This window comes from Mesoplodon bidens (assembly GCF_964165515.1).
Source record: "Mesoplodon bidens genome assembly, chromosome: 2".
Classification (NCBI taxonomy): Eukaryota; Metazoa; Chordata; class Mammalia; order Artiodactyla; family Ziphiidae; genus Mesoplodon; species Mesoplodon bidens.
Window position 1 is genome coordinate 185,694,168 of NC_138177.1, and position 24,116 is coordinate 185,718,283.

Genomic DNA, 24,116 nt, shown 5'->3' on the forward strand with positions numbered 1-24,116 from the left:
AGCCGGCCAGGTGCCCCTCACCACCCCAGCACCCGCCGCCCCCCCCCCCGCATTGCCCCCGTGCAGGAGGTGCCCACGGCTGTGGTCCTGAGGTTGGGTGAACAATAGAAACTTAGAGCCCTGAGAAGCAGTCGAGAAGGCCTGTGTGAGCTGGATTGATGGGAGGGGGTCCGCCTTCCTGAGGGGCTCTGTGCAGGGAGGCGCAACAGGTGGAGTGAGGGCCACCCAACTCCTCCCTGCGTGGATCCTCCGGGGTCAGATGTCCACAGAGGGCCCATTGCTGAGCGGGCCCATTCTGCAGAAGAGGAAGCTGAGGCCTAGAGGCAAAGAGCCGGCTGGGGGCCTGGCTTGGGAGGCGTGCCCCAGCCCCATGGAGACGCCTGCAAGGCAGGCACCCCCAATGCCCCTTAATGGTTGAATTCACCCTGCCTTCACTCGGGGGCTCTGTGCTGACCCTGGGGTCTCCATGGGGAGGGGCAGGAGGCCTCGCTGGAGCAGGGCTGGGGGGCCATAGGACAGGCTGGCTGCCGGCCACCCACGCACTAACCACGCTCCCCCCTCCAGGTGCTGTGAGGACCGGACATGGGCCCATCTGAGGCGTGGGCGTGATGTTGGCCCAGGAGCTCGCAGCCTGCCTCTGCTGGCAGGGGGACCGGCACCTGGCCCAGGGGGAGACACCACTGGCCACCGCCTTCTACCTGGCTGCCTTCAGCTGCCACGCCCCCTCGGCCGTGCGGAGTGTCCGAGCTGCCCTGGCCGGGGCTCGGGAGTCCCCCGTGGTGGCCACGCTGGAGGCCTGGTGCCGAGGTGACAGCCAGATCCCGGCCATCCACTGGGACGGCATGGCGGTGGTCTCTCTGACGGGGACCCTGGCCCGTGCCTTCCTGGCCACCCTCTGCCCCGACCACCCAGCTGCAGCCCTGCACTCCCTGGCGGGCCTGCTGGCCCACGGGTACCACGGGGAGGTGGTGCAGCGCTGCGGGGCCCTGCTGGACGCTCACTCCCAGCAAAGTCTGGAGCTGCGGCTGACCCGTGCCCTGGCCTGGCTCCTGTCCAGGACACAGGTGGACGCCGGGGTGGCCGACTACCTCCAGGCCTTTGCAGCTAGCGCCGACCGGATGGTGGCCTTCGTTCACACCCACCAGCAGCCCTACCTCTCCGCTCTGGTCAGCACCCTCCAGGACTACATCTCGGGATGCCAGGAGGCTGGGGACAGTGCCAGCCAGCAGGAGACCGACTGCCGGAGACTCCTGGCAGCCCTGGACCCTGTGGGCACCTGGAGCAACACCCCGTCGCCTGAAGCCCTGCTCCAAGGTGGCAGGTATGAGGACTGCCAGGCAGCCTGCAGCCGAGCCCTGGAGGCCGCCTCAGCGGGCAGCAGACCCCAAGGTAGGCGTGCCCTCCACACCCCCTAAGGGCCGGGGCAAAGGTTGCTCTCACTGCATGGTTAAGTCCTGCTTATGGCGGGGGTGGGAGTTGTGCTGGGGCTGGGGACACCACAGTGACAAAACAGAAAGACCCCTGAACTTATGTAGCACCAAGAAAAGAAGCAAAACAAAACCTGTGCTTTGAAAAATGGACTATGAGAGGTGCTGCTCTAGCCTCATGGTCAGGGAAGGCTTCTTGGAGGAGGTGTTGTTTGAGCTGAGACTGAAGGATTCCAGATAGCAGAAACAGAATGTGAGAAAGTACTTGGGGTTCCTTGCCACTGAATGGAGCCAGAATGGCTGGCGGGGGCCGGCGATGGGGGCAGAGGGAGCCAGGAGATGCTAAAGACAGTAGCGGTGGCTGAGCCCTCCTGGCCTTGAAAGACTTTGGATTTTATCCTCAGGGCAGCAAGAAGCCATGGGAGGGTTTTAAACTGTGGAGTGAGGTGCTCTGATTTGCATTTTTAAAGTTTCCTCTGGCTGCTGTGCGCAGAATGTGCCACGGGGGCCGGACTGAGAACAGAACCTGCTGGAGGCTGGGACGCGGTCCAGGTCTGAGTTATCACTGAGACAGAAACGACAAGACTGTAGCCAGATGTAATGATGGGGAGAGGACGGGGGCATAGAGGAGGATCAGCAATGATTTTAAGAGTTCGCCTTCAGCACCTGGATTGCAGAGGCCGGGGAGGAGCGGACGGGAAAGGGGGCATCAGGGGCTGGAGACACACCCAGTCTGAGACGCCGCTCCTGCCAGGCCCCTTCGCTGGGTCCTCCTTCACGGCGGGGGCGGGGGCAGCGGGGCGTGTGGCTGGGAGCACGCCGGAGCCACTCGCCAGCCTGCCGCCACACTCCCGGCTCCCTGCCGCCTCTCCACCTCCCCGTGCGCAGGTGAAGGGGGTGGCCACGCCCACTTCGGAGGGTTGCTGTGCAGATTCAGTGAAATTGTGTATCAAGCCCTGAAAATGTTCTCACCCGCTAAACACTCCCCAAAAGAGTCCCTTGAGTCCCTGAAGTGGACGTGTCATTAGGCAGCTGGACACACGAGCCAGCTCATGAGAGGAGTGGGGGCTTGGTCTGAAGAAGGGGTTTGGGGATCACCCACACAAGGAAGGGATTTAAAGTCAAGGTCTAGATCGGGAGGGAGCACGGGAGAGAGTGGGGCAGCCGGACACCTAGAGGCGGGGCGCTGGGGGGCTGCCATGCGCTCAGTGGGCGGAGCCATTGTGCGGGTTTCATACGCATTTTCATTGCATCCACACAGCAACCCTCGGAGGCGGAGGCGGGGGCAGGCACATCCCCACGTGCCCGTGGGGCCACCAGGGGCACACAGGGTGTTCACAGAAGCTGGAATTTGACCCCCGGGTGCTCCTAACTGCCCACCGCACTGCTCTCCACCAAAAGAGGACCCAGCAAAGGGGACAGGAGGACAGGAAGAAGGCGGAAGCTCAGGAGCCTGCAGGGCAGTGACGAGGGTGTTTGCGAGATAACCACGTGGAGGGCGGGACGTGTCTCTGTGTCCCACGAGGCTGTTGGTGACCCCAGGGTGAGAGGGGGGCCAGACAGAACTGAAAACTGAGCGGGCCAATTTCTTTCTGGAAATATGCCAGACCAGATACGCTGCAACTCTCCTGCTATAAATTACCTAGGAACGCTCGAGTCACAAAGAATCCTGAGTAGGAGGCCCTTGGTGCCCAAAGCACAAACATGCAGCGGCCTGTGCGCTGGGGGTGTTCAGCAACCCCTGGGTGGAGGGGGTCTTCCACTTGAATAAGCCCCTACAGAGATCCAGAATCCCCAAAGGGCTGCAGCCTTGAGGAACAGTGTTCTAGAAAAACTTTGCTCCCCACCCCCACCCCCAGAGACTGCAGGAAGCTTGTCTGTTCCCCCTGGGCTCTGAAGCGGACAGGCGAGCCTTCACTATGGATCGCTGCATTAATTAGGACAAAGTCACTAATGTCACTGGGAGTCACCTTATCATCCCCACCCACACTAGCATGGCTTACCATGTGAACAAATAAATTCTCCTGTAGCAAACTTTTTACCCATGTAGATTCCCATAACAAATGCATTCTAATCTCCATGTTACTTATCCAAAGTCCTTGGAAACGTCGAACAAAACCTTCCATATTTGGGAATATGCTCAGCCCTTCTCAGTACGTGGACATACAAGGACACTCGGTGTATGAGGACGAGATACAGAACAAGAGTAGCTTTAACTCACGTCCACCAGGGGCCTCAGTTCCCTGACTGCTTATCCTCTGAAAGTCCCCAGGGCAGCCATCTCCAGTTCGTTCAAGGTTCCTCATTCAGAGCGACTGGGGTAGGTGAGAGACCGAGCCATGGTTGTAGCTCCACCCAGCACGGAGACAGAGTTCACTTGGCCTTGAGATTTGCTGGGACCAGCAGAAAATAGTGGACGTGGTGCCGTGTGGTTCTGGAGGCCAGGCTCCACCTCCATCCTCTTGCAGTATTCCCAGTGCCCTGCAAGGAAGCTAACTAGTGAACCACGAGGGCACACACAGAGAGGGAGGCTCAGCCCACGGCCAACAGCAGGGCCCCAGACATGTGACTGAGGCCACCTTACACCCTCCTGCCCAGTCGAGCCACCAGGTGGCCTTAGCCACAGGAGTGATCCCCAGTAAGACCAACAGAAGAACTGCCAGCTCAGCCCAAATTGAAGAAGAATCGCAGACAAATAGAAATGGTTGTTGTTTTAAGTCACTAAGTTTTGTGGTAGCTTGTTACACAGCAATAGTAGCTGATACAACTGCATACTGAGTCAAAGCATTGGGTTTTTTTGTTTGTTTGCTTGTTTGTTTTTTGTCTGTGTTGGGTCTTCTTTGCTGCGCGTGGGCTTTCTCTAGTTGTGGCGAGCAGGGGCTACTCTTGGTTACGGTGCACAGGCTTCTCATTGCGGTGGCTTCTCTCCTCGCGGAGTACGGGCTCTAGGCGCGCGGGCTTCAGTAATTGTGGCACACAGGCTTAGTTGCTCCATGGCATGTGGGATCTTCCTGGACCAGGGCTCGAACCCGTGTCCCCTGCATTGGCAGGCGGATTCTTAACCACTGTGCCACCAGGGAAGCCCAAAGCATTGGTTTTTGATGCATCCTTTAGCCAAAACTGAGTTAAATAATATAAGACTTATAGTTTTATGTTTCTGTAATAACACAATTTACTACATTCATTAATGGAAGAAAGAAGAATATATTATCATTACAATAAATTAGGGACAAGTATTTTATAATATTTAACATCTCCAAAATGTAAACAACCAGGAATAGAAGAAAGCTTACTTAATTGCAAAAGATAAAATCTGTCAAAACCTACCAAAATATCATACTTAATGTGATATTTTAGAATCAAGAACATGGTGGCTGCCCACCCCCCCATTTATCCATCATTGCTCTAGAGATGCTAGCCAAGACAATGAGGGAAAAAAATGTAAGACTAGAAAGGAAGAGATAAAGCAACCATTATTTCAGACTATATAATTCGCTATGTAGAACCCCCAACAGAAACAACAAAAATGTATTAGATATAGGAATAGAATTTAACAGGAGATACAAAAAGTATTTATGTTTATAGACACCAGCAACAAATAGAAACTTTATGGGGTTTTGGGGGGTGGTTTTTTTTTGTTTGTTTCTTTAGATTTTTTTTAACATCTTTATTGGAGTATAATTGCTTTACAATGGTGTGTCAGTTTCTGCTGTATAACAAAGTGAATCAGCTCTACATATACATATATCCCCATATCTCCTCCCTCTTGAGTCTCCCTCCCACCCTCCCTAACCTACCCCTTTAGGTGGTTACAAAGCACCGAGCTGATCTCCCTGTGCTATGCGGCTGCTTCCCACTAGCTATCTGTTTTACATTTGGTAGTCTAAATATGTCCATGCCACTCTCTCACTTCGTCCCAGCTTACCCTTCCCACTCCCCACGTCCTCAAGTCCATTCTATACGTCTGTGTCTTTATTCCTGTCCTGCCCCTAGGTTCTTCAGAACCTTTTTTTTTTAAGTCTCCATATGTATGTGTTAGCAAGCTTTATGGTTTTAAAATACACCATTTACTGTAGCAAAAGAAAATAATTTATTTCAATGAGTCATATGACTTAATGGAGAACACTATAAAACTTTATTAAAAGAGAATAAATTATACGTATATAAGCAGAGAGATAGTCACTGTCCATTGATAGGAACACTTGATATTATAATAGAAGAGCAAAGGACCAATAATAGACAAGACAAAGAAGAATGAGCAGAAGCAGAGGAGGAGGGGGAGGGGGAGTGGGAGAAGATGGAGAAGAAGGTGGTGGTATAAGGATTTTCTCTACCAGTTAATACAAAGTTATGTTAATCAATACAGAAGGATATTGACTTAAGGGATAGATAGATAGACTAATAAAACCAATAAGAGAGGTTAGAAATAGACCTATATTTGTCTGGAACTTAATATGTGAGAGTGTGCATTGCAAATCTATGGGGAAAAGAGGACCATTATCCAATGCATGGTGCTGATTCTCTACCTCAAACCATGCAAAAACAAGTAAATTCCAGGTGAATCATGTTAATAGCTAAGTTTTACAGTTTCTAAGAGAAAATATGAGAGAACATCTTAAGACTTCTGTGTACAGCTGGGCTTCTTAAGATACAGAAAAAGTGGAAACTGTAAAGCAAAATTTGATACATTTGATTAAATTGAAAATTTTAAACTTCTGTTTTGCCCATAACTATAGAAAATGAGAGGAGAATCCACAACAGAAGAAAATATTTGCAAAATATTCAGTGGGCAAAAGATGAGTACCCAGAGTATTTGAAGAATTCATACATATCAATAAGGAAAAAAAAATCCAGGACAAGAATTGGCAAATGCATTTCCCAAAAGAGAAAACACAGATGGCTAATAAACAACGTGCAGAAAATATTCAACATCATAGTAATGATACAAATGCAAATTAAAACAATGAGACACCTCTTTCTACCCACCAGATTGGCAAGAAAGGTTTTTTAAATAAATGAGCCTTACCAGCAATCAGGAAAATGAAAATTAAAACAACAGTGGGGTAGCATTATAGCATTTTATATCCCCCCACTGCCAGATTTTCAAAATTTTTAAATTTAACAATAAAAGATTCTGGCTTTCAATAACGGTGAAGTAGCTGGACTAAACTGTGTGTTCCACATATAATTATAAAATTGGGGCAAAATATAAAATGCAAATATTTGGCAACCAAACAGTGGCCAAATGCAGGGAGAAACTGGAGACTGACCCCTAAAAGATGAAGCGTGTACAGGGTAAGATTTGCAGGCTTGCAGCTTTTTGCCTCCTCAATCCATGTTTTATCCATGTAGGATAGAAAGTTGCCATTTTACTGGCTTGAGATATCATATGACAGAAGTTGGGAATGAGAAAAGTGACTGTAAAGTTAGAAGGGAAATCCTGAAAAAGAGAGAGCCACATTCAAGGGGGAAGGGAGGTAAGACCCCAAAACCGTGTATTAAAGGCACTTAAATCCTCAGCTGACCACTGAACTATACACACATGGGAGAGACTGGGTGGCCTAAAAAAGCAACAACTGGAAGCTGCAAGAACTAAATGGAGATTTCAGCTGCTGTCCAATAAAGAAGACAGAGAATTTGGAGTTTGATCCTAGCCAATTTAACTGCCTGTTAAAACAAAATTCAATTCTCTTCAGAGGAACACAACTGAACCCAGAGTCTCTACAAAGAATCAACCAGATGTCTAGTGTACAATTTAAAAAATTACTAGACATGCAAAGAGACAGGAAAATAAAAGGTGAGCCACAGTCAGGAGAAGAAGTCAACAGAAACTGACCTCAAGGTGATCCCAGGGCTGAAATTAGCAGACTAAGGACTTCAAAGGAACTGTTATAAATATATTCAAGGACTAAAGGAAAATATGGTCATAGTGAATGAACAGCTGTGGAATCTCAGTAGATAGGTGGGAACTATAAAAAAAAAAAAAGAACCAAATGGAGATTCCAGAATTGAAAAACACAACTGAAATGAAAAATTCAGAGCACATTGGAGACAGCAGAAGAGCCAGTGAACTTGAGATACAGTAGAAAGTACTCAACAGGAAGAACAGCGGGAAGATGAGCTGAACCTTGGTGACCCATGAGACAATAGCTGGAAGTATAATGTGTGCAACTGGAGTCTCAGAAGCAGTGCAGAGAACACACTTCCATGTGGGTAAATAATAACCGGCCCCCCAGGCCCCATGGGCTCTCCATCTGCTGCAACTCCCTAGGATCCATGAACTATTGCAAACATCAGGGATACAGGTGTTTTCTTCAGGACTTAGTAAATGACAGGGAAGTCTCAAAGTTTCTTTAAATTTGGCCACCAGGAGTAGACTGGGTGACCTTGTTGTTGGTTGGTTGGTTGATCTCAGGGTGCAAGATGCTTCTTTTACTTGGCTAGGTGCTGTGTTGTGACACTTACCCACAATGGCAACAGGGCAGGGCAGCAGCAACTTTGCTTCCATGCAGACGTGAAGGTTATTTGCCCCCTCCTGTTTCAGCGTAAATGATTATTACTGTTGTGGCTATTGAGTTAGGTTATAAGGAGAAGATCTGAAGGAGTCTGTGCAAAAGGCATGGAAGTGGAGGTTCAGTGCCCCAGCATTGTGACTCACCGGGCCCTGAGAACTCCCCTCCCCAGCAGCACTTTCCTGACCTATAATACTATAAGAGTGGGCACCCATGACCTTGAGCTCCTTCCAGCACTGAGTTTTCTGCGATTCTTTCAATGGCATGCACCTGCCTGGCAGGGATGGGGTGGCTTGGCTTTCTTTACCAGTCGGAAAGCCCCCATTCACACAAGCCTCCATTCACACAAGCCCCAATTCACATATTTATGCTGCTCGGATACAAAGTATGGGGACGGTGGAGGTGAGGCCGCTGCTGATGGGAAGGCTCACTGAGTGACGCCACCCACCAGTCCTGGTTCCAGGCCTGGACACACATTAATCCATTCAATCCTCGCAGGCCTGTGAATGGAGACCATCCTTGTTCCCACTATAAGGCAGAAAAGGAAACTGAGGCACGGCAAGATGCAGTAAATCCCCACGTCCCCCACTCTTTAAGTGGCATTGGGTGCATCATCCCTCCTTCTGGAACCTGATGGGGTGATCTCATTTCAAAGAGGGAAGCACTGGATCCCACTGTAGCCAAAGAAGGCATGAAACAAAGATGCTGCAGTGACACCTGGCCCCTAAAACCTCACAGGCTCAGAACCTCAGCTCTGACCTGGGGGAGCAGGGGTGGAGTGGGGTTGCTCTCAGAAGAGGGAACTCAGCCCTAAAATCCATCACTGAAAGTGCCAGGGGTGTTGTGACGAAATGTCCAGGGCGGCTGGGCTGGCTGTGAACCGATGTGGCGAGCAGCACTGGGGAGGCCCACCCCGGTTGCCCCCTTCTGAGCCTGCTCTGCCCCTGATGGGCTTAGGACCTCCTGCCAGCACTCATCCTTCCGGTGCCATGTCCTGGGCTTCTGGGAGACTCAAGGGAATCGCCGTGAGACGCTTCAGAAGGTCCCAGCACTGGAGGGCTGGGGTCTGCAGGTGGCTCCCCTGGAGGACGTGGCCCAACAGGCAGGACCAACACCTCTGTCCTCTCCCCAGGTGAGCGTCGGGCCACCCTGCTGGTCACCCGCGCTGCCGCGACCTTCCTCCTGGACAGCGGGGCCCAGGACCTCCTTCGGGACCTGCACGAGGCCTTCTGCGAGAGGCCCTCAGAAGCGCAGAGGCAGTTAGAGGCCATGCTCTCGGCCGGGGACCGGGAGCGTCTGCGGGCGCAGGTGCAGGAGGCCGCGGACGTAGGCTTCGCGCGCTTCCAGGAGACCGTGCGGAGCCGCCCCGAGCTCCGCGAGGACTCGGGCCGCGAGCTGCTGGCCCCGGTGACCCGCGCGCTCCGGGTCCTGTGGCGCGTGGCACCGCCCGGGGCGCGCCCAGCACTGGGCACCCGGCTGGCCGAGTGCCTGCTGCTGCAGGGGGACGCGGTAGGCGCTCGGGCTCTGTGCGAGCGCTTGCTGCGGCCCTGGAGCACCGGGGACCGTGCGCGGGTCCAGGCCGGGGACCGCGCGCCCCTGCTGGCGCTGCGCGGCTTCTGCGCGCTGCACGCCGGCGACGCGGGGCGCGCCCAGGAGGACTTCCAGGCGGTGGTGGAGCTAGGGCCGCCGCACCCTGGTAGCTGCGTGCGAGCCCTGTGCGGCCGCGGGCTGCTGCGGGTGCTGGCGGGCAGTGCGTTCCTGGGCGCGCTGGACTATGTCACCGCCTGCCGCCTGCGGCCCGAGGAAGCTCTGCTTGTCACAAAGGCCTACGTGCCCTGGAACCAGCGGGGGCTGCTAATGACCGTGCTGCGGGAGGAGGGCCGCAGGATGCTGCAGCGGAGGCCGGAGCCGGGATCCGAGAGCGGGCCGGGCCGCAGGAGCAAGGTTGCGGAGACCGACAGCCACGCTGCGCAGGAAGGGTAAAAACTAGACCCGTGCACGCCTGGGGCTGCTGCTTCAGTCTGGTCTCCTCCAAGTTAGTCGCGGTGTGTTTCCTACTACTTTACAGTAAACTGAGGCAGGGAGCTGCTAGGTGATTTCCTTAAAGCTTTGGTGGCAGATTTAGCGCCGGGGCCCAGACCTTAGGACCCTTGGTCCCAAAGGGCAGGATGCATTATGGACTTAGTTGTCAAAGAAAATTAGAAACACAAAAATGGGAATGAAAAAATAGAACTTACCTGTCATCCCACTGTTACTTTTCCTTGTTGTTTCTCCCTGTGCATATAGAGTCCACAAAACTGAATTTGTGCTCTATGTGCAAATACTTCCCACCTTTTTTACTCCCTGGATCATGAACGCTTCTTTGGTCCCACTTCTTGGACAGCCCCGTAGCTCATCCCGTGAACGTGCCATCCATCCTGCGGGCACTCCAGTATGTCCGCTCTTAGTTATAACGCATCCTGGGTCATCTCTAGCCTTTGCAATGTTCTGCACTACAGATAGAGACAGAGGTGGAGCTCCTGGGTCAGAGAACACAGCCCCCGTGAGGCCCTTGACTTTGGAGCTGCCCACCTGCCCATCAGTCCACACGCTCCAGCCCTCATGCTCCTTTCACAAAATTCTTTGCCAGCCCAGTGGGTGAACCTGCAGCTGTTTTGTTTTGTTTTTGCTTTTGTTTTTTTTTGCGGTACGCGGGCCTCTCACTGTTGTGGCCTCTCCCGTTGCGGAGCACAGGCTCCGGACGCGCAGGCTCAGCAGCCATGGCTCACGGGCCCAGCCGCTCCACGGCATGCGGGATCCTCCCAGACCGGGGCATGAACCCGTGTCCCCTGCATCGGCAGGCGGACTCTCAACCACTGCGCCACCAGGGAAGGCCCCTGCAGCTGTTTTGACTTGCATTTCTCTGGTAGCTGGGAGGTGGCAGGAAGGTATTTTAGCAAAAAGCTAAAAGCACTAAGCTGAGGGGCCCCTGGTGCGGGGGGGCATGTTTGACGTCAGCCCCCTCGCCCCTCCACGCACGCACAGGCACGCACGCAGGCTTCCTCAGCCCCCTAGTTCCTTAATTTGCATTGCTTTGATTTGATGCTGAGGAGGAACTTTCTTGTAAGAGATTTGGGGCCCTTTATATCTTTTCTCTCTGGGAACTGTCAAATTTGAGGCTCTGGCCCCTTTACCAGTGGGAGCTCCTTCTCATTCCCAAGAGGGCACCAGGATCGTTCCAAGTGCAGCCTGGGTGTTATCCAGCTCTGCCTACAGCACCCCTGAGCCCTGCAAGGCCAACATTTTTATCCTGTTTTTGCAGAAAAGAAAGCTAAGGCAGCGTTGGCTGGGGGTCAGCATACAGCCTCGATTTCTCATCTGTAAAATGCCCGCCCTACGGGGTGGGGGAGAAGGGGGTGGTGAGGGCCAAGGGCTGTATGTCGGAAAGGGCAGCCGTGCGCTCTGGGGACGGCACGAGGGTCCTTCCAGCAGGAACCTGGTCTCTGAGGCCCAGCGGGAGGGGCGCTGCCTGGACCAGGTGCAGGGGTAGGATTTGCGTGCAGCCTGCCTCCCTGGGTAGGTGAAAGGGGTGTAGGGAAGGGGTCAGCCCTCTCCCAGCTGCTCTCTCCACAGGGACGCCCGTGGCGTGTACCAGCTGGCCACGCTCCTCATGGAGCTGGACACGGAGGATGAGGCTTCGCGCCTCCTGGCGGCCGATGCCCTGTACCGCCTGGGACGCCTGGACGACGCCCACAAGGCCCTGCTGGTGGCCCTCTCCCGAAGGCCTCAGGCTGCCCCTGTGCTTGTGCGGCTGGCCCTGCTGCAGCTCCGGAGGGGCTTCTCCTATGATGCCAGCCAGGTGAGGGGGCCCCGGTGGGCCCCCCACCGGCTCCTGACGCTCAGCCCAGAGCGGGACCCACAACTCCCGACCCAGTTTTCCCTGTGCTCAGCTCTGGCAACCCGCAGTCCTTGCCCCCATGGGCCACGCCCCCCGCGAGCCTCGCCCTTGCGGGCTGCATCTCTGAGCCACACACCGCTGCACGGAGGATGGGGGTGGACTGGTCTGGGCTGGGGCACAGGGAGGACCAGTGGTGACGCCCATGCCCCTGCAGCTGGTGAAGAAGGTGGTCCAGTCTGGAGACACAGCCTGCCTCCAGCCCACCCTGGACGTCTTCCGCCACGAGGACCGCCAGCTGCTGCAGGGCCACTGCCACGCGAGGGCCCTGTCCATCCTGCAGGCACAACTGGGCGGCGCTGAGGGCAGGGCCCACACCAGGGAGGCCATCACCTACCTCTCTCTGGCCATCTTTGCTGCAGGTAGGAGCCGCCCTCGTTCCCCCGGGTCCCCCACACTGCGCCAGGTGCCCGAGGGCAAGGGGAGCCTCTGCCATGCGGGGAGGGGGTGTGGTCAGGCACCAGGGAGTCTGAGCATGTGCTTGGCTCAGGGGTATGGCGTGCTCCCGGGCCACTCACTGCAGCGAGCGCACTAAGGCCTAGGAGAGGGCCCAACCAGCTGGGACCTGAGCTGGGACCCTCTCCTGAATCCTGGGCCATCATCGCGCACACGCAGGGCCCCGAGGGTGGCAGGGCCAGACTCAGCTGAGGCCCTTCTCCCAGCTCAACCCCTCTCCCTCCATCCGTGGGGGATGAGGGCCCCACCCCCCGAAGCCGTTCTTCGGAATAGCAGGGGCAGCTCTGTGCGTGTCCGCCTGGTCTCCGCGCTCGCCCAGCCCACCCACCGCGCCCTGCCCTAGGCGCAGGAGGGTCAAAGAGTTGAGCCTTCTCAGCCTGGCACCTTCACGGCTGCAGCCATTCTGTGACCTGCCCCGTGGACCCTTCCCCCCACCCCTGCCCCTCCCCTGGCCTCACTTCAGATGCAGCTGCAGTGCCCCCTCCTCTCAGAAGCCCCCTCGGACTGTCCACCAACCCTCCCAGGTGCCACCCCTCCTGGCTGAGCTCCCCATGTCCCTCAGCCAGGGCCCCCGGATCAATCCAGACTGCTGTTCCCTGGTGTGTTGTCGTGCCCAGCAGTTTGTGAGCTCCCTAGGTGACCCCAAAGCTGCTGCACCCCCTCCCCCTGCCCCTTGGAGCACCAGGACAAGTGCAGTAACTCCTGGATGAGGGCAGACACACTGAACCTGGCCGTGCCCAGCCGAGGTTACATCCTGACGCCACACCCCCTTCCTCCAGGGAGTCAGGCAAGTGAGTCCCTGCTTGCCCGCGCCCGCTGTTACGGGTTCCTGGGCCAGAAGAAGACGGCCATGTTCGACTTCACCTCCGTGCTAAGGGCTGAGCCGAGGAACGTGCAGGCGCTGTGCGGACGGGCGCTCTTGCTCCTGGCCCTGGACCAGCAGAAGGTACAGGCCCACCCTCCCCGCCTGGCGCTGGGCAAGTGGGGGTGCCCAGGGTAGGCGCTGCCCTCCTTCTCAGAGCCCCCGGAGATTGGAAGCAGGGCCAGGCCATCTGAGCGTCAGTCATCCATCAAAACCCCGCCTGTACTGGGGCTCCCGGGAGCCTCACCATCACATCCCCGGTTTGGGGGGGTCTTTCCCTTCCATCTGCAGAGTCCCTGTGCCCCACCCCCGCTTCAGTCAGCATGGATTGATGTGCAAAGCGGGGGCCCCCCACCTTACAGTAATGAGACCTCCGCTGCCCCCTTGGGTGCCACTCTGAGCTGTCTACACAGGGCCTGTGGATTTGGGTGGTCAGCGTGCAGGGGCAGGGGTGGGAAGCGGTCCATTGCAGGCCCAGGGCAGGTACTTTCCAAAGGGAAGACGTGCAGCCACAAACAAACAGCCCTGGACAAGGGCACTCTGCAGCCAAGAGCAATGTCGTTGGTGAATAACTGAAATCGATTGTCTGCCTGCCCTGCTGCTGCGCTGGGCCAAAGTACAGCCCAGAGGTATCCTCCCTGCCAGGTTTCTGAATTTCTTAAGGGTTGGAGTCTTAGGAGACAAGGTAAAATGATCCAAGATGCCACTGGGATGACAGCGTCTCAAGATGGTGCTTCTGCCTGTCAGGGTGTCTGTGTTTCCCCCAAGGGCACTGGCAGCCTGATTTCTGTTCCAGCTGGGCACACACTTGTGCTTGGGAGCACCTGTAGTTCTCAGGGACGAGCCCATTAAACAGAGCCGGGATTCAGCCAGGAGGGCCCTACTGCAGGAGGTGGACCCCTTGGAAACCCACCCCGGGGTGATCTCGACATGCCAGCAACTCCTCCAAGAGGTGCCTCAGAAGGATCCCTCCTGCCGCTGTGTCCAGGGCAGCAGGGCATGTGGCAGGGAAAGTCAGCCTGGATGTCTGTGCATCAGCATGAGGGAGCAGGGGCACCCCCACATCGTCACACCCATGAACTTCCTCCTCCTGGAGATGGGCTGAGGCCAAGCACCCACACACCCTCTGGCACTTCACCAAGAGAGGAGCTCTGAGCCAGCCTGCCGGGGTCCAGAATCCAGAACCCTGCTCCCCCACCTCTAACTTTCTGAGCAAGTCCTGTAACATCTCTGAGCCTTGTTTCAACATCAGTAAAATAAGGAGGGGGGGTGCTTGTTCAAGGCCATCAATGCTCAGCCTTGAGGGGGTTGCTTATTCAGTGCAGCTGTCAGATACTCAGCGTGGTGCCTGGTCCCTAATGAGGGCTCCATATGTGGCAGCTGGAGTCTCCATGAGCCAGCACAGAATTGGACTTTCCAAGCTGATCGGGTTTACCACTGGCCAGCACCAGGGTCACGTGGGGCCCCGGTCATAGTGTAGGAAGGATCGGAGAGGACCGTCTTTCCATCCACCCATCTAAGGGCTCTGTCTCCCAAGACCTTCATCCCCCACACACCTGCTCCAGGACAACCCCATCCCTGGACTTTAAAAGTATCTGGGCAGGGCTTCCCTGGTGGCTCAGTGCTTGAGAGTCCACCCGCCAATGCAGGGGACGCGGGTTCGTGCCCTGGTCTGGGAAGATCCCACATGCCGTGGAGCGGCTGGGCCCGTGAGCCATGGCCGCTGAGCCTGCGCGTCCGGAGCCTGTGCTCCGCAACGGGAGAGGCCACAACAGTGAGAGGCCCGCGTACCGCAAAAAAAAAAAAGGATCTAGGCAAACTTCCAGTGCTGGCTAGGAGAGGGTAACTGGTATTGGGCTGCTGAAAACAAAATATCTGGATAAAATACATGACAACTGTCTTCAGGCCCTGAACAACAGGCAGTGGAGAACTGCCATCCCGGAGGAAAGGGAAGCCACACAAGGGGAGTCCAAGGGGAGCCCCATGATAACCTTTCTGCCTGGGGAGGCTTTCCTGTTACTGCACAAGGAGGTGGGGCAGTCAGCTTGCTGAGCTGAGGAGGCAGAGACTGGGGTTCCAGACTGCTGCAGTAGCTGGAATTTGCAAGGAAAGGCAATGGAGAACATGGGGCTGTGCAGAGAAGTCTTCATGGGATTCCAAGTGGTTCTTGTCTTGAGTCTGGGCTGCACATGCAGGGGCACAGCAGAGCTCACCCGTGGCAGGAGATGTTGGAATTCTGACCCTGCCAGAGCAGAGACCTTTCTGAATACCTTGGGCACTTAGCTGAGGCCACACCCTAAGTAAAGGTCATATCTTAGGACTAAGTTCAAAACTGAAATGGACCTGCCCTCACAAGGAACAAAACCAAGTCTAGCAGAACCAAAATGACCCACCAGAATAAAACACAACCTCCTTTATGAGAGGGTGACATCGTCCAGACTCTCTACAAGGTACCATCCACAATGTCCAGCCCCAAATCAAAAACTGCTAGACACACAGAGAACCAGGAAATGTGACCAATAATAAGGAAACTAAGTGCTCAATAGAAACAGATGTCGATCTTGAACAGCCACCTCAAGATGGCTCAGATGCTGGAATTAGCATACAAGGATGTTAAAACAGTGATTGTAAACATGTGAAGAACTTCAAGGAAAATTTTTTCATAATGAGTGAACAGATGGGGAATCCTAGCAGAGAAATGGAAACTATAGAGAAGAATCAAGTGGAAATTCTGGAGCTGAAAAGTATATCTAAAATTTTAAATTTACCAGATGTGCTTAACAGCTGGTTGGAAACTGCCAAAGAAATGGTTAGTAAAACTGAGGATGGACCAATACAAATTATCCTATCTGAAGAACAGAGGGGGAAAAGGATTTTTTTTAATGAAGAGAGCTTCAATGACCTCTGGGATGATTCCAAGCAGTCCAGTATACGTATAACTATAGTCCCAGAGGAGAAAGAATGGGGCAAAAATATATGCATGTATGTATATATGTATATGTATATGTATATGTATTTGAAGAAATGCAGAAATTTTTCCAAGAAGCTCAATAAATCCCAAGATAATAAACACAAAAAGAACCACACCTAGGCACACCTTGATCAAATTTCTGAAAACCAAAGATAAAGAGAACATAGTCAAGGCAGCCAGTGGGAAAAAGAAACATTACATACAGCAGTATGAAAACATGACTGACTTGTCATAGAAACAATGGAAGCCAGAAGACAATGGAATGGTGTCTTTAAAGATGCATAGTTTGGGGACTTCCCCAGCAGTCCAGGGGTTAAGACTCCACGCTTCCACTGCAGGAGGCACGGGTTTGATCCCTGGTCAGGGAATTAAGATCCCACATGCCACACAGCAGGGCCAAACAATAAAAAATAAAGGTACGTATTGTCACCTTATAGGACAACGGCCAAAAAATGTTAGAGAGGCAGAGTTAAAAGGCCAATGGAGGAACTAAAATAAAATACTAAAACTATTTAGTTAGCCCAAAAGGGAGGAAGAAAACAAAACAAAACAAAAGACACCTAGAAAACCAACAGGAGGGTGGACCTGAAGATGACTCCATGTTGGCCAGGTCAGAGGTCAGATGCAAATGACTCACCAGGGTCAAGGCTCTCCTAAAGGGGCCCAGCCTCCCCCCCGCCCCGGCCTTGTGTGCGTCCACAGCACTGTCAGGGCCTCTAGACTCCTCCCCCACTACTCCAAGCTGCAGACTCAGCCCCTGGCCCATGGCCCTTCTGGTACCAGCCCAAGCCCACCTCTGTGCCATAGCGGGTTCTTTATCAGTGTGGCCCTTCTGGGGTTCCAGACCTTTTCCCCCGTCCAGAACTCTGATACGCTTGCCTCAGTTTCACCACGCCCTCCTTGAATGCTCACCATACGGGCCCTCATGTTGGCTGACCCCCACTCCCACCCCACGGTGGGAGGGCAGGAGCTGGGCCATCTGCCCGTTCCGGTATCGCCAACACCCGGCACCAACAGGAACACAGCAGATACCCAGCTGGGACCACTTCTGCCGCCCACCCTGCCCTCCACCCCTTGCAGGAGGCTGTGGACGACATCCTCTCGGCTCTGAAGCTCAGCCCAAGAACGGCGGTCCCTGAGATCCGCTCTCTGAAGCCAGAGGTCCAGGCCCTCATCACGCAGGGCCTCTCATCCCGCTGCCGGGCCCTCCTGATCCAGCTGCCAGGCACAGGGGCCCGCCTGAGCAACGAGGACACCCAGAGCCTCCTGGCCGCGGGGGAAGCACTGATCGAAATCGAGGCCGGGCAGCCCAGCTGGCACATACTCCTGGCAGACGTGCTGGCTGCAGTGGGTATGTGTCAGCCAGACATGCAGGACGTGGGCGTCTGTCCCTGTTCTTCCCACCCCTGGATCCTTTTCTGTAAAATGGGAGAAAGAGACTCAGGACTCAATGGCTTGTAAGGTCACTTCCACCCTGAATCCCAGGACCTGGTCCCCGTATGGGTCCTCCGTGTGGCTTTGCCCACTGGGAGGTGAGACAAAGGAGTGATTTGGGGGTGTCGTAAAAGGCCCAGATGCTCAGGCCCCTCATTAACTCGTGCATTGATTCAGCAGGTGTTTATTGAGTGCCCTGTTCTAGGTGAGATTGTCTCAGGCCCACATATGTCGGTCTTCCCTGCAAAACCTTGAAAATATTTCAGCACTAATTTGAAAGGGAGACCTCTCTGCAGCCTGCGTTTCACAGGCCTGTCATCATCACTTGCAAGCCTGTGAGATGCCCCCACCAAGGCCTTCAGGGCCTCCGGGGCTGCTCTCATCCGATGCAGCCCTGCTCAGGAGAGAAGGCAGGTCCCTGCAGTGACCATGGTGAGGGGGCTTAGCGTCCTGTTACTCCACCTGGGGGTCCAAGAGTGTAGTGACTGCCCCCAGGTCAAGGGGCTGGGTCATCAGGTGAGTCCGTGTGAGCGACATGGTGTCACCGTGCCCCTCTGTTCCCTGCTCCTTCCTGCTGGTGCTGAGAGCCCCTCCATCAGCCAGCCACTCCCAGAGCCAGCACCCAGAAACGCTGAACTGGGCTTCCCAGTGGCCCCTCTGCCCCAGCTCCACCCTGACTGTCCTTCCCCAATCCCTGACAGGCAGCTTTGAGAAGGCCGGCGCCCGCCTGCAAAAAGCCCTGCACCTGGCCCCTGCATCAGAGGCGGCCCGGGCCCGGCGTGGCCTGCTCCGGCTCAAGAAGGGTGACGTGCCAGCTGCCACACAGGACCTGCAGCGTCTGGCAGAGACAGACGCCCAGGACCTCGGCTTCCTGCTGCATCTCCTGGAGGCCTCGGAGAGGCAGAGCCTCGCCCAGGTGGGCACAGCACCCCGCGGAGGCCCCAGCCCAGCCCCTCTCCAGCACCTCGGGTGGGAGGCCCCCAGGCCCGGGGCTCCGGGTATGCTGAACTCCCCGTGCGCCTGATCTCACCTGGACACGGGGTGGGATGGAGGTTCAAGCGGGAGGCACCCGGATCTGGCCAGCTCAAGCCCTGACACCCCCAGAGACCTCAGGGCTTCTTTACATGAGGCGTACGAGCCACAGCTGACTCAGGGTCAGGGAGAGGGAGGGGACCCCATCCTCAGAGCCAGACTGAGCCAGGCAGGAACACCTGGCCCTCGTTGGAAGCCCACCCCAATCCCCAGGTCAGGCCAGGAGAGGCGTGTCCCTCCCAGTGAGCGCGTGGGCGGCGGGCCAGCTCCTGCCCCTCGTGCGCTGAGAGGGACCCTGAAGGGATGTTGGGCGGGGCTGCTGCCCCTTTGGGTGGATGATTGTTCCACTGCTCATTGGACAAGAACAAAGAGCACCTTCCACCAGGCCTTGGGTGGAGCCACTGCCCGCACTGTGGCCCTGGCAACTTAGGGGGTGGACCGTTTGCGGGGAGGGGAGTTCACTTCAGAGGGTGAAAGTGTAAGGAAGACCCTAAGACAGGGCAGCGGGGGTGCGAGGCGGCCCTGGAGGTGAGACCACGGTGGCGACAGGTAGGCCAAGGCAAAAGCCTGGAGGCAGGAAAGATCTCAGAGTGTTCAGGAAACAGGTGGGCAAAATGCAGCCGGTGTGGAGTGCAGGAGGAGGGGCTCGGGGTGGGGGGCAGAGGGAAGGGTGTCCTCCATCCTGCTCTGGCCACCTTATTCCCTTCACTTGCTGGAGGCAGGAGCCGGAGAGGCAGGGCTGGGGGAGTGGAAGCTGCAGAGTGGATTTCCCTGCAGTGGCCGAATTTCTTTTTTTTTTTTTTTTTTGGAGGGGGTGGGCGGTGAAGGGACCAGCAGGTTGGAGTGGGGCGGGACCAAAAGCATCAGCCGGTGAATCAAACCCCTAAGCGGCCTGGGGCAAGTATTTCACCTCCTTATGCTTCCACGGGCTCCATCACTCAGGGTCCTTCAGGAAAACTAAAACCGCACTAGGTGTGTCAACGAGGGGGTCAATAGGGGAGTTGGCTAAATGAGCATTAGGGACGGAAGCAGTGAAGCGAGCAATGGGTCATGCAGGCGGGGACAGCCCTCGTAGGGCTGAGGGGGCCAAGGAGCGTGTTAACAAGGCCTAGAACTCAGAGGAGCGGCCGCGGAGCCCGGGGATGTCGGAGGAGGGGGCCTGGCTGGGGTCTCAGAGCCTTGAGGTGGCGGGGGGGGGGGGCTCTAAGCTGGGAGCGGGGAGCTAGGTGAGCGTCTCTCAGTTCACAAGGCGGGTCTGGGCAGGGTTCTGTCTCCGAGTTCAAACGACGGCCTGGGCCCGGAGGAGAGCACTAGGCAGGGCCGCCGGGAGCCCAGATTCGGTGTCGCGAGAATTCGCTCGACGTCGGGCCGTGGCCGGGCGACGAGGGCCGACCCGGAAGTGAGACGGAAGTAGTGGCGCCCCGTTTCCGGCGATAGTATGGCTGTGCGGCCGGTGGCTCCACGCTTCTCCCCAGCTCCGGGAGGACCACGCAGAGCCCGTGGGGAGGGCGCTGCACGGCAAGGACGGGTCGCCGGTCCGCGTCGCACAGCAGGGCCAAACTGGCTCCAGCCCGGGCTCCGGCCTCCCGCCAGCCTGTGTGCGCGGTCGGGCTGGTGGGAAGACAGGACCACGCGTTCACCCCGCCGGGTGCTGGGTGCCCTGTGCTCTCCTGGGGACAGGAGGGGAGTGGGGGCGTTGCTAGCACCTGGCTGCATGGAAGAGGGAGGGTCTGGAATGTGCCCGTTCAGTCCGTGGGGGGCCACTGTGGGCTCTTGGGAGCGGGAGGGGACGAATGAGGCCGGCGGATTTATCCGGGCCAGTTCGGCGGAAGAGGTAAGGCATTTTGGCAGGTTTGGAGAGTGGGCTTCAGTCACACTCAGAAAAGAAGAGTGAGCCTGGGGGGCAGAGGAGAGGCATCGGCCCTCGGGGCTGCGCCATCCAGAGGGGGGCAGCAGTGCACTCAATCCAGCAGTCCCCAGGGAGAGAAGTGCTCGGGCGGACAGCGCCCTCTGATCTCTGGCCTGGCCCTGCAGCATCCAGCGAGGCTGAGGCTGAGGCCACCACAGCCTCCTGGACGCACCGCTCTGCCCGTCCCTGGGGAGCAAACGCAACCCCAGCCCCTGGGTCATGCTGGCAGTGCAGGGGGCGCCCGGAGAGTGTCTCCCTGGCCTTGACTCTGGCTCCACAGGGCCTGCGGGAGCAGCTCGTTGGTTAGCAAAGTGAGAAGCACAGTAGCGCAAAGCAGACCCTGCTTTTCTGACCCGGGGAGCAGGCTGAGCGGAGGCGGTGTTTGCTTCTGTCCTCGGAGCCAGGGCGGCCTCGGGAGGGTGGGCAGGGCGGGAGGCTGGGAAGAGCGGAGGGAAGGGGAGGTCACCCAGGTAAGAGGTCACCCAACACCCCTTCCAGAGGGAGCGGGCAGCTTCTGCCTGGGGAACAAGCAGCGGCCAGCCCGTAAGGGGCCTTCAGTGTTCTGGGTTGACCTGACCTCCCTCCCTCCGTCCTCTCTCTGCAGGCCGCAGCCCAGGAAGCTGACACCCTCATGAACTCAGGGCAGCCCGGCCAGGCGCTGGGCTACTGCTCACTGGCCGTCCTGGCGGGTGGCAGTAGCGCCTGTCATCTGCGCCGGCGGGCTGCCTGCCTAGCAGAGCTACGGGAGTTTGGCCGGGCACTCGGGGACCTGGACCATGTGCTCCGAGAGGGTTCAGGGGACGGTGACCTCCAGGCACGGGCGGAGGACTTCTGCTCCCAGGGCCGCCTGCTTCTGAGCCTGGGGGATGAGGCCGGGGCTGCCAGGGCCTTTATCCAGGCCCTCAGGCTGGCGCCCGCCTTAGCCCAGAGCAACCTGTGGCAGCGGCCAGGCCGGGCCCCGACTGCGCACGCGCTCCTGTGCAGGGCACAGCACTGCCTGGACGAGCAGCGCTACACAGAGGCCTGGACGGCAGCCGAGGGCGGCCTCCTGGTGGACCCAGAGCACAGCGGCCTGAAGAGACTGAAGGCGAGAATCCGGAGGGAGGCATCCTCGGGCTGCCGGCTCCACTGACCCAGCGCTCCCCAGGCCCAGCCGTGGGGCCACCCTGTCGTTAGCATTTCTCGGACCCTGGGGTGCACCCCGCCCCCAGATCGGGGAGGTGCTCACCCACCGTCCCCCTCCTCCCAGTCCTGGGGTGGGTTGGTGACAACCAGCCTCGGGAAGCAGAGCGGAGAGCTCCCCACTTGCCTGAGTCACCATCCCAGGGGGCTCAGACACCCTCCCCTCAACAGCAACCTGGTCCCCAAAGCTGTGGCCCTCTTGGCCCACACATGGGGCTCGGGCCTCAGAGAGCAGCCCCAGTCCTGTCCCTGGCTTGGGACCTGCAGGTTGGATGGGGTTCAGGCCGGCCCCTCGTGGCCCTGGGGAGACGGTGCCAGCCCAGGGAGCCCTTCTCCAGGTGTGAAGCAGCCCTTGACCCTGGTCTGACGTTCGGGCCAGCCTCCTGCAGGGCCTGGGCCCCCTGAAGGACAAAACTCCCAAGCTGGGCCCCAAACCCACGCTTTCAGCAAGGTTGTTCTCCAGGGAACCCAGTGCCTCCTCCCCCACCTGCTGTGCAGAACCCTCCGCCCCCCGAGGGTCCCCTGATGAGCAGAGCAGCCAGGCGTCTACTCAGCAGGTCTCCGGCAAAGCTGCCTGATGTCAGGGCGCTTCTACATGGATTAAACTGAGCCACCCCCGCCCACCACAGTTTGCTGGGAAAACCTCTCCTGGAGGGAGCGGAGAAGCCCACCCTTGTCCCATCACCGGGGGTTTCAAAGAAGCCGGGTCTGAGTTGCGCAGGTTTTCTCTCCTGTTCCTGAACTCAACTGCTGGACGGGCCATCGGGTCCAGGGGGTGCGTTCGCCCGTGCTGTCCTCCCCCCAAGACGTCCTGCCCTCGTCCGTCCCCTCGAGGCCAGAGATCCCCGCGCTGAGCCTGTGGGTGCCCGACTCGCCACAGCTCTCCAGGACCTGATGCTCTTTGCGGAGCCCCCGACGTGCCTCCCACCCCCGGCTGCTCACTGCTGAGCTGGAGGCTGAGAAGCCGGGCCTGGATGTGTCCCAACAGAAGGCACAGAGGGCGGCCCTCTGTCTGCAGCCTGGCCGCCTGGCCTCATCACCTGCCCCTGCTGGGCGCCAGGACTGCTCACAAGTGGGCCTCTCAGACCGCGGCTTCCTCTCCCCCCTCCTCCAGGGCAGAAGCTGGGAAGGTGGAGCTAACTGCTGTCAAGCCCCTCACCACCGAGCGCATCTCCCAGAAGCTTTTCACATGTGTTACTGTTTTCTTTTTCTCCCTGGAGGCTGAAGTAAGCTCATCCTGTTCTGAAAGCTGAGGCTGGAAAGGTCCAAAGATTCACAGATGGTCACAGTCAAGTTAGCTGGGATGTCTGGGGACCACTCCCAAGCTCCCGGCTCTCTGGGCAGCTTCAACAGAAGACAGGCCTACGGAACCTACAGAGAGGGGCTCATCCTCCCAGCTCCACGGGCCAAGCCTGCCCTGCCCCGACTCGTCCCGAGTCGACCCACCTCCACCTGGGCAGGGGGTCGTTCTCACATCTGCAGGTACACGTGAGACCATTGTCCCAGCCTCCTGTTGTGGCGCTCAGAGGACAAGGACTAGTGGGCGCCGGACGGCCTCCATAGCGGAATGACCGGGTGGGTCTGATGTAAATCAGACTCTTCCCCCAGAGCAGATACTGCACCTTGTTTTCTCAAAATCACATTTCAGGTTACCAAGAAAATGTTTATGATGTGGTATATAGAGCATTACCTACCCTCAAGGCAATAAAGCTATAAATTAATTTTTTAAAACTCCCTGCAGGTGAAACACCTCTTGGATCCAACAGGGAATCAAATCTGGAATTGCAGAATATTGGAAAAAATAATTGTGACAAAAACAGTCCAGGGAAGCCCCTAAGGGATACAGTGTCCAGAGGGAAGTTCACACCCTGAGTATATAACTGACCAACGAATATGAAGCATATCCTCATCTTGAGAAGTTAAAAAAAGACAATAAAATAGAGAAAATCAGCAGGTAGGAATCAGTAACAATAGGAGCAGAAATTAATGAATTAGGAATAGAAAAATGGAAGAACTCAGAAATCCAAAATACAATTCTTCAAAAATCAAATAGATGAACCAGTAGCTGACTTAATCTAGAAAGATGGAAAAAGCACAAAGACAAATTTTTTTTAAAGTAATAAGGACAAAATAACAGGAAATTTAAAGAATCATAAGGCATTACTTTTCTCAGTTCTGTGCAAATAAATTTGAAGGCCTGGATGAAATGTATAGGTTCCTAGGAAAACATTACTTCACTAAACTAACTCCAGAGTAGACGTAAAAATTACACAGGACAATTACCGTGGAGGGAAACAGAAGGTTGTTAGGGAGATTTCCCCGAAGCAGCTCCAGTTCCAGATGGTGTCAGGGAAGATCTGCCGGCCTTTAAAGAACAGTCAGCTCGTAATTGCTTTA

At 56.4% G+C, this 24,116-nt stretch overlaps 1 protein-coding gene across 1 annotated transcript; it reads left to right on the forward strand.

Annotated features, from left to right (window-relative positions):
- Positions 1–608: 608 nt before the first annotated feature.
- TTC34 (tetratricopeptide repeat domain 34) lies at positions 609–23,333 on the forward strand (the record flags this gene model as incomplete). Its single annotated transcript, XM_081224572.1, has 8 exons — positions 609–1,389; positions 9,072–9,918; positions 11,552–11,777; positions 12,031–12,235; positions 13,109–13,275; positions 17,243–17,517; positions 18,302–18,512; positions 21,142–23,333. 8 exons carry the CDS (start codon positions 609–611, stop codon positions 21,667–21,669), a joined length of 3,240 nt encoding a protein of 1,079 aa, XP_081080698.1. The 3' UTR covers positions 21,670–23,333.
- Between the last annotated feature and the right edge of the window lie 783 nt (positions 23,334–24,116).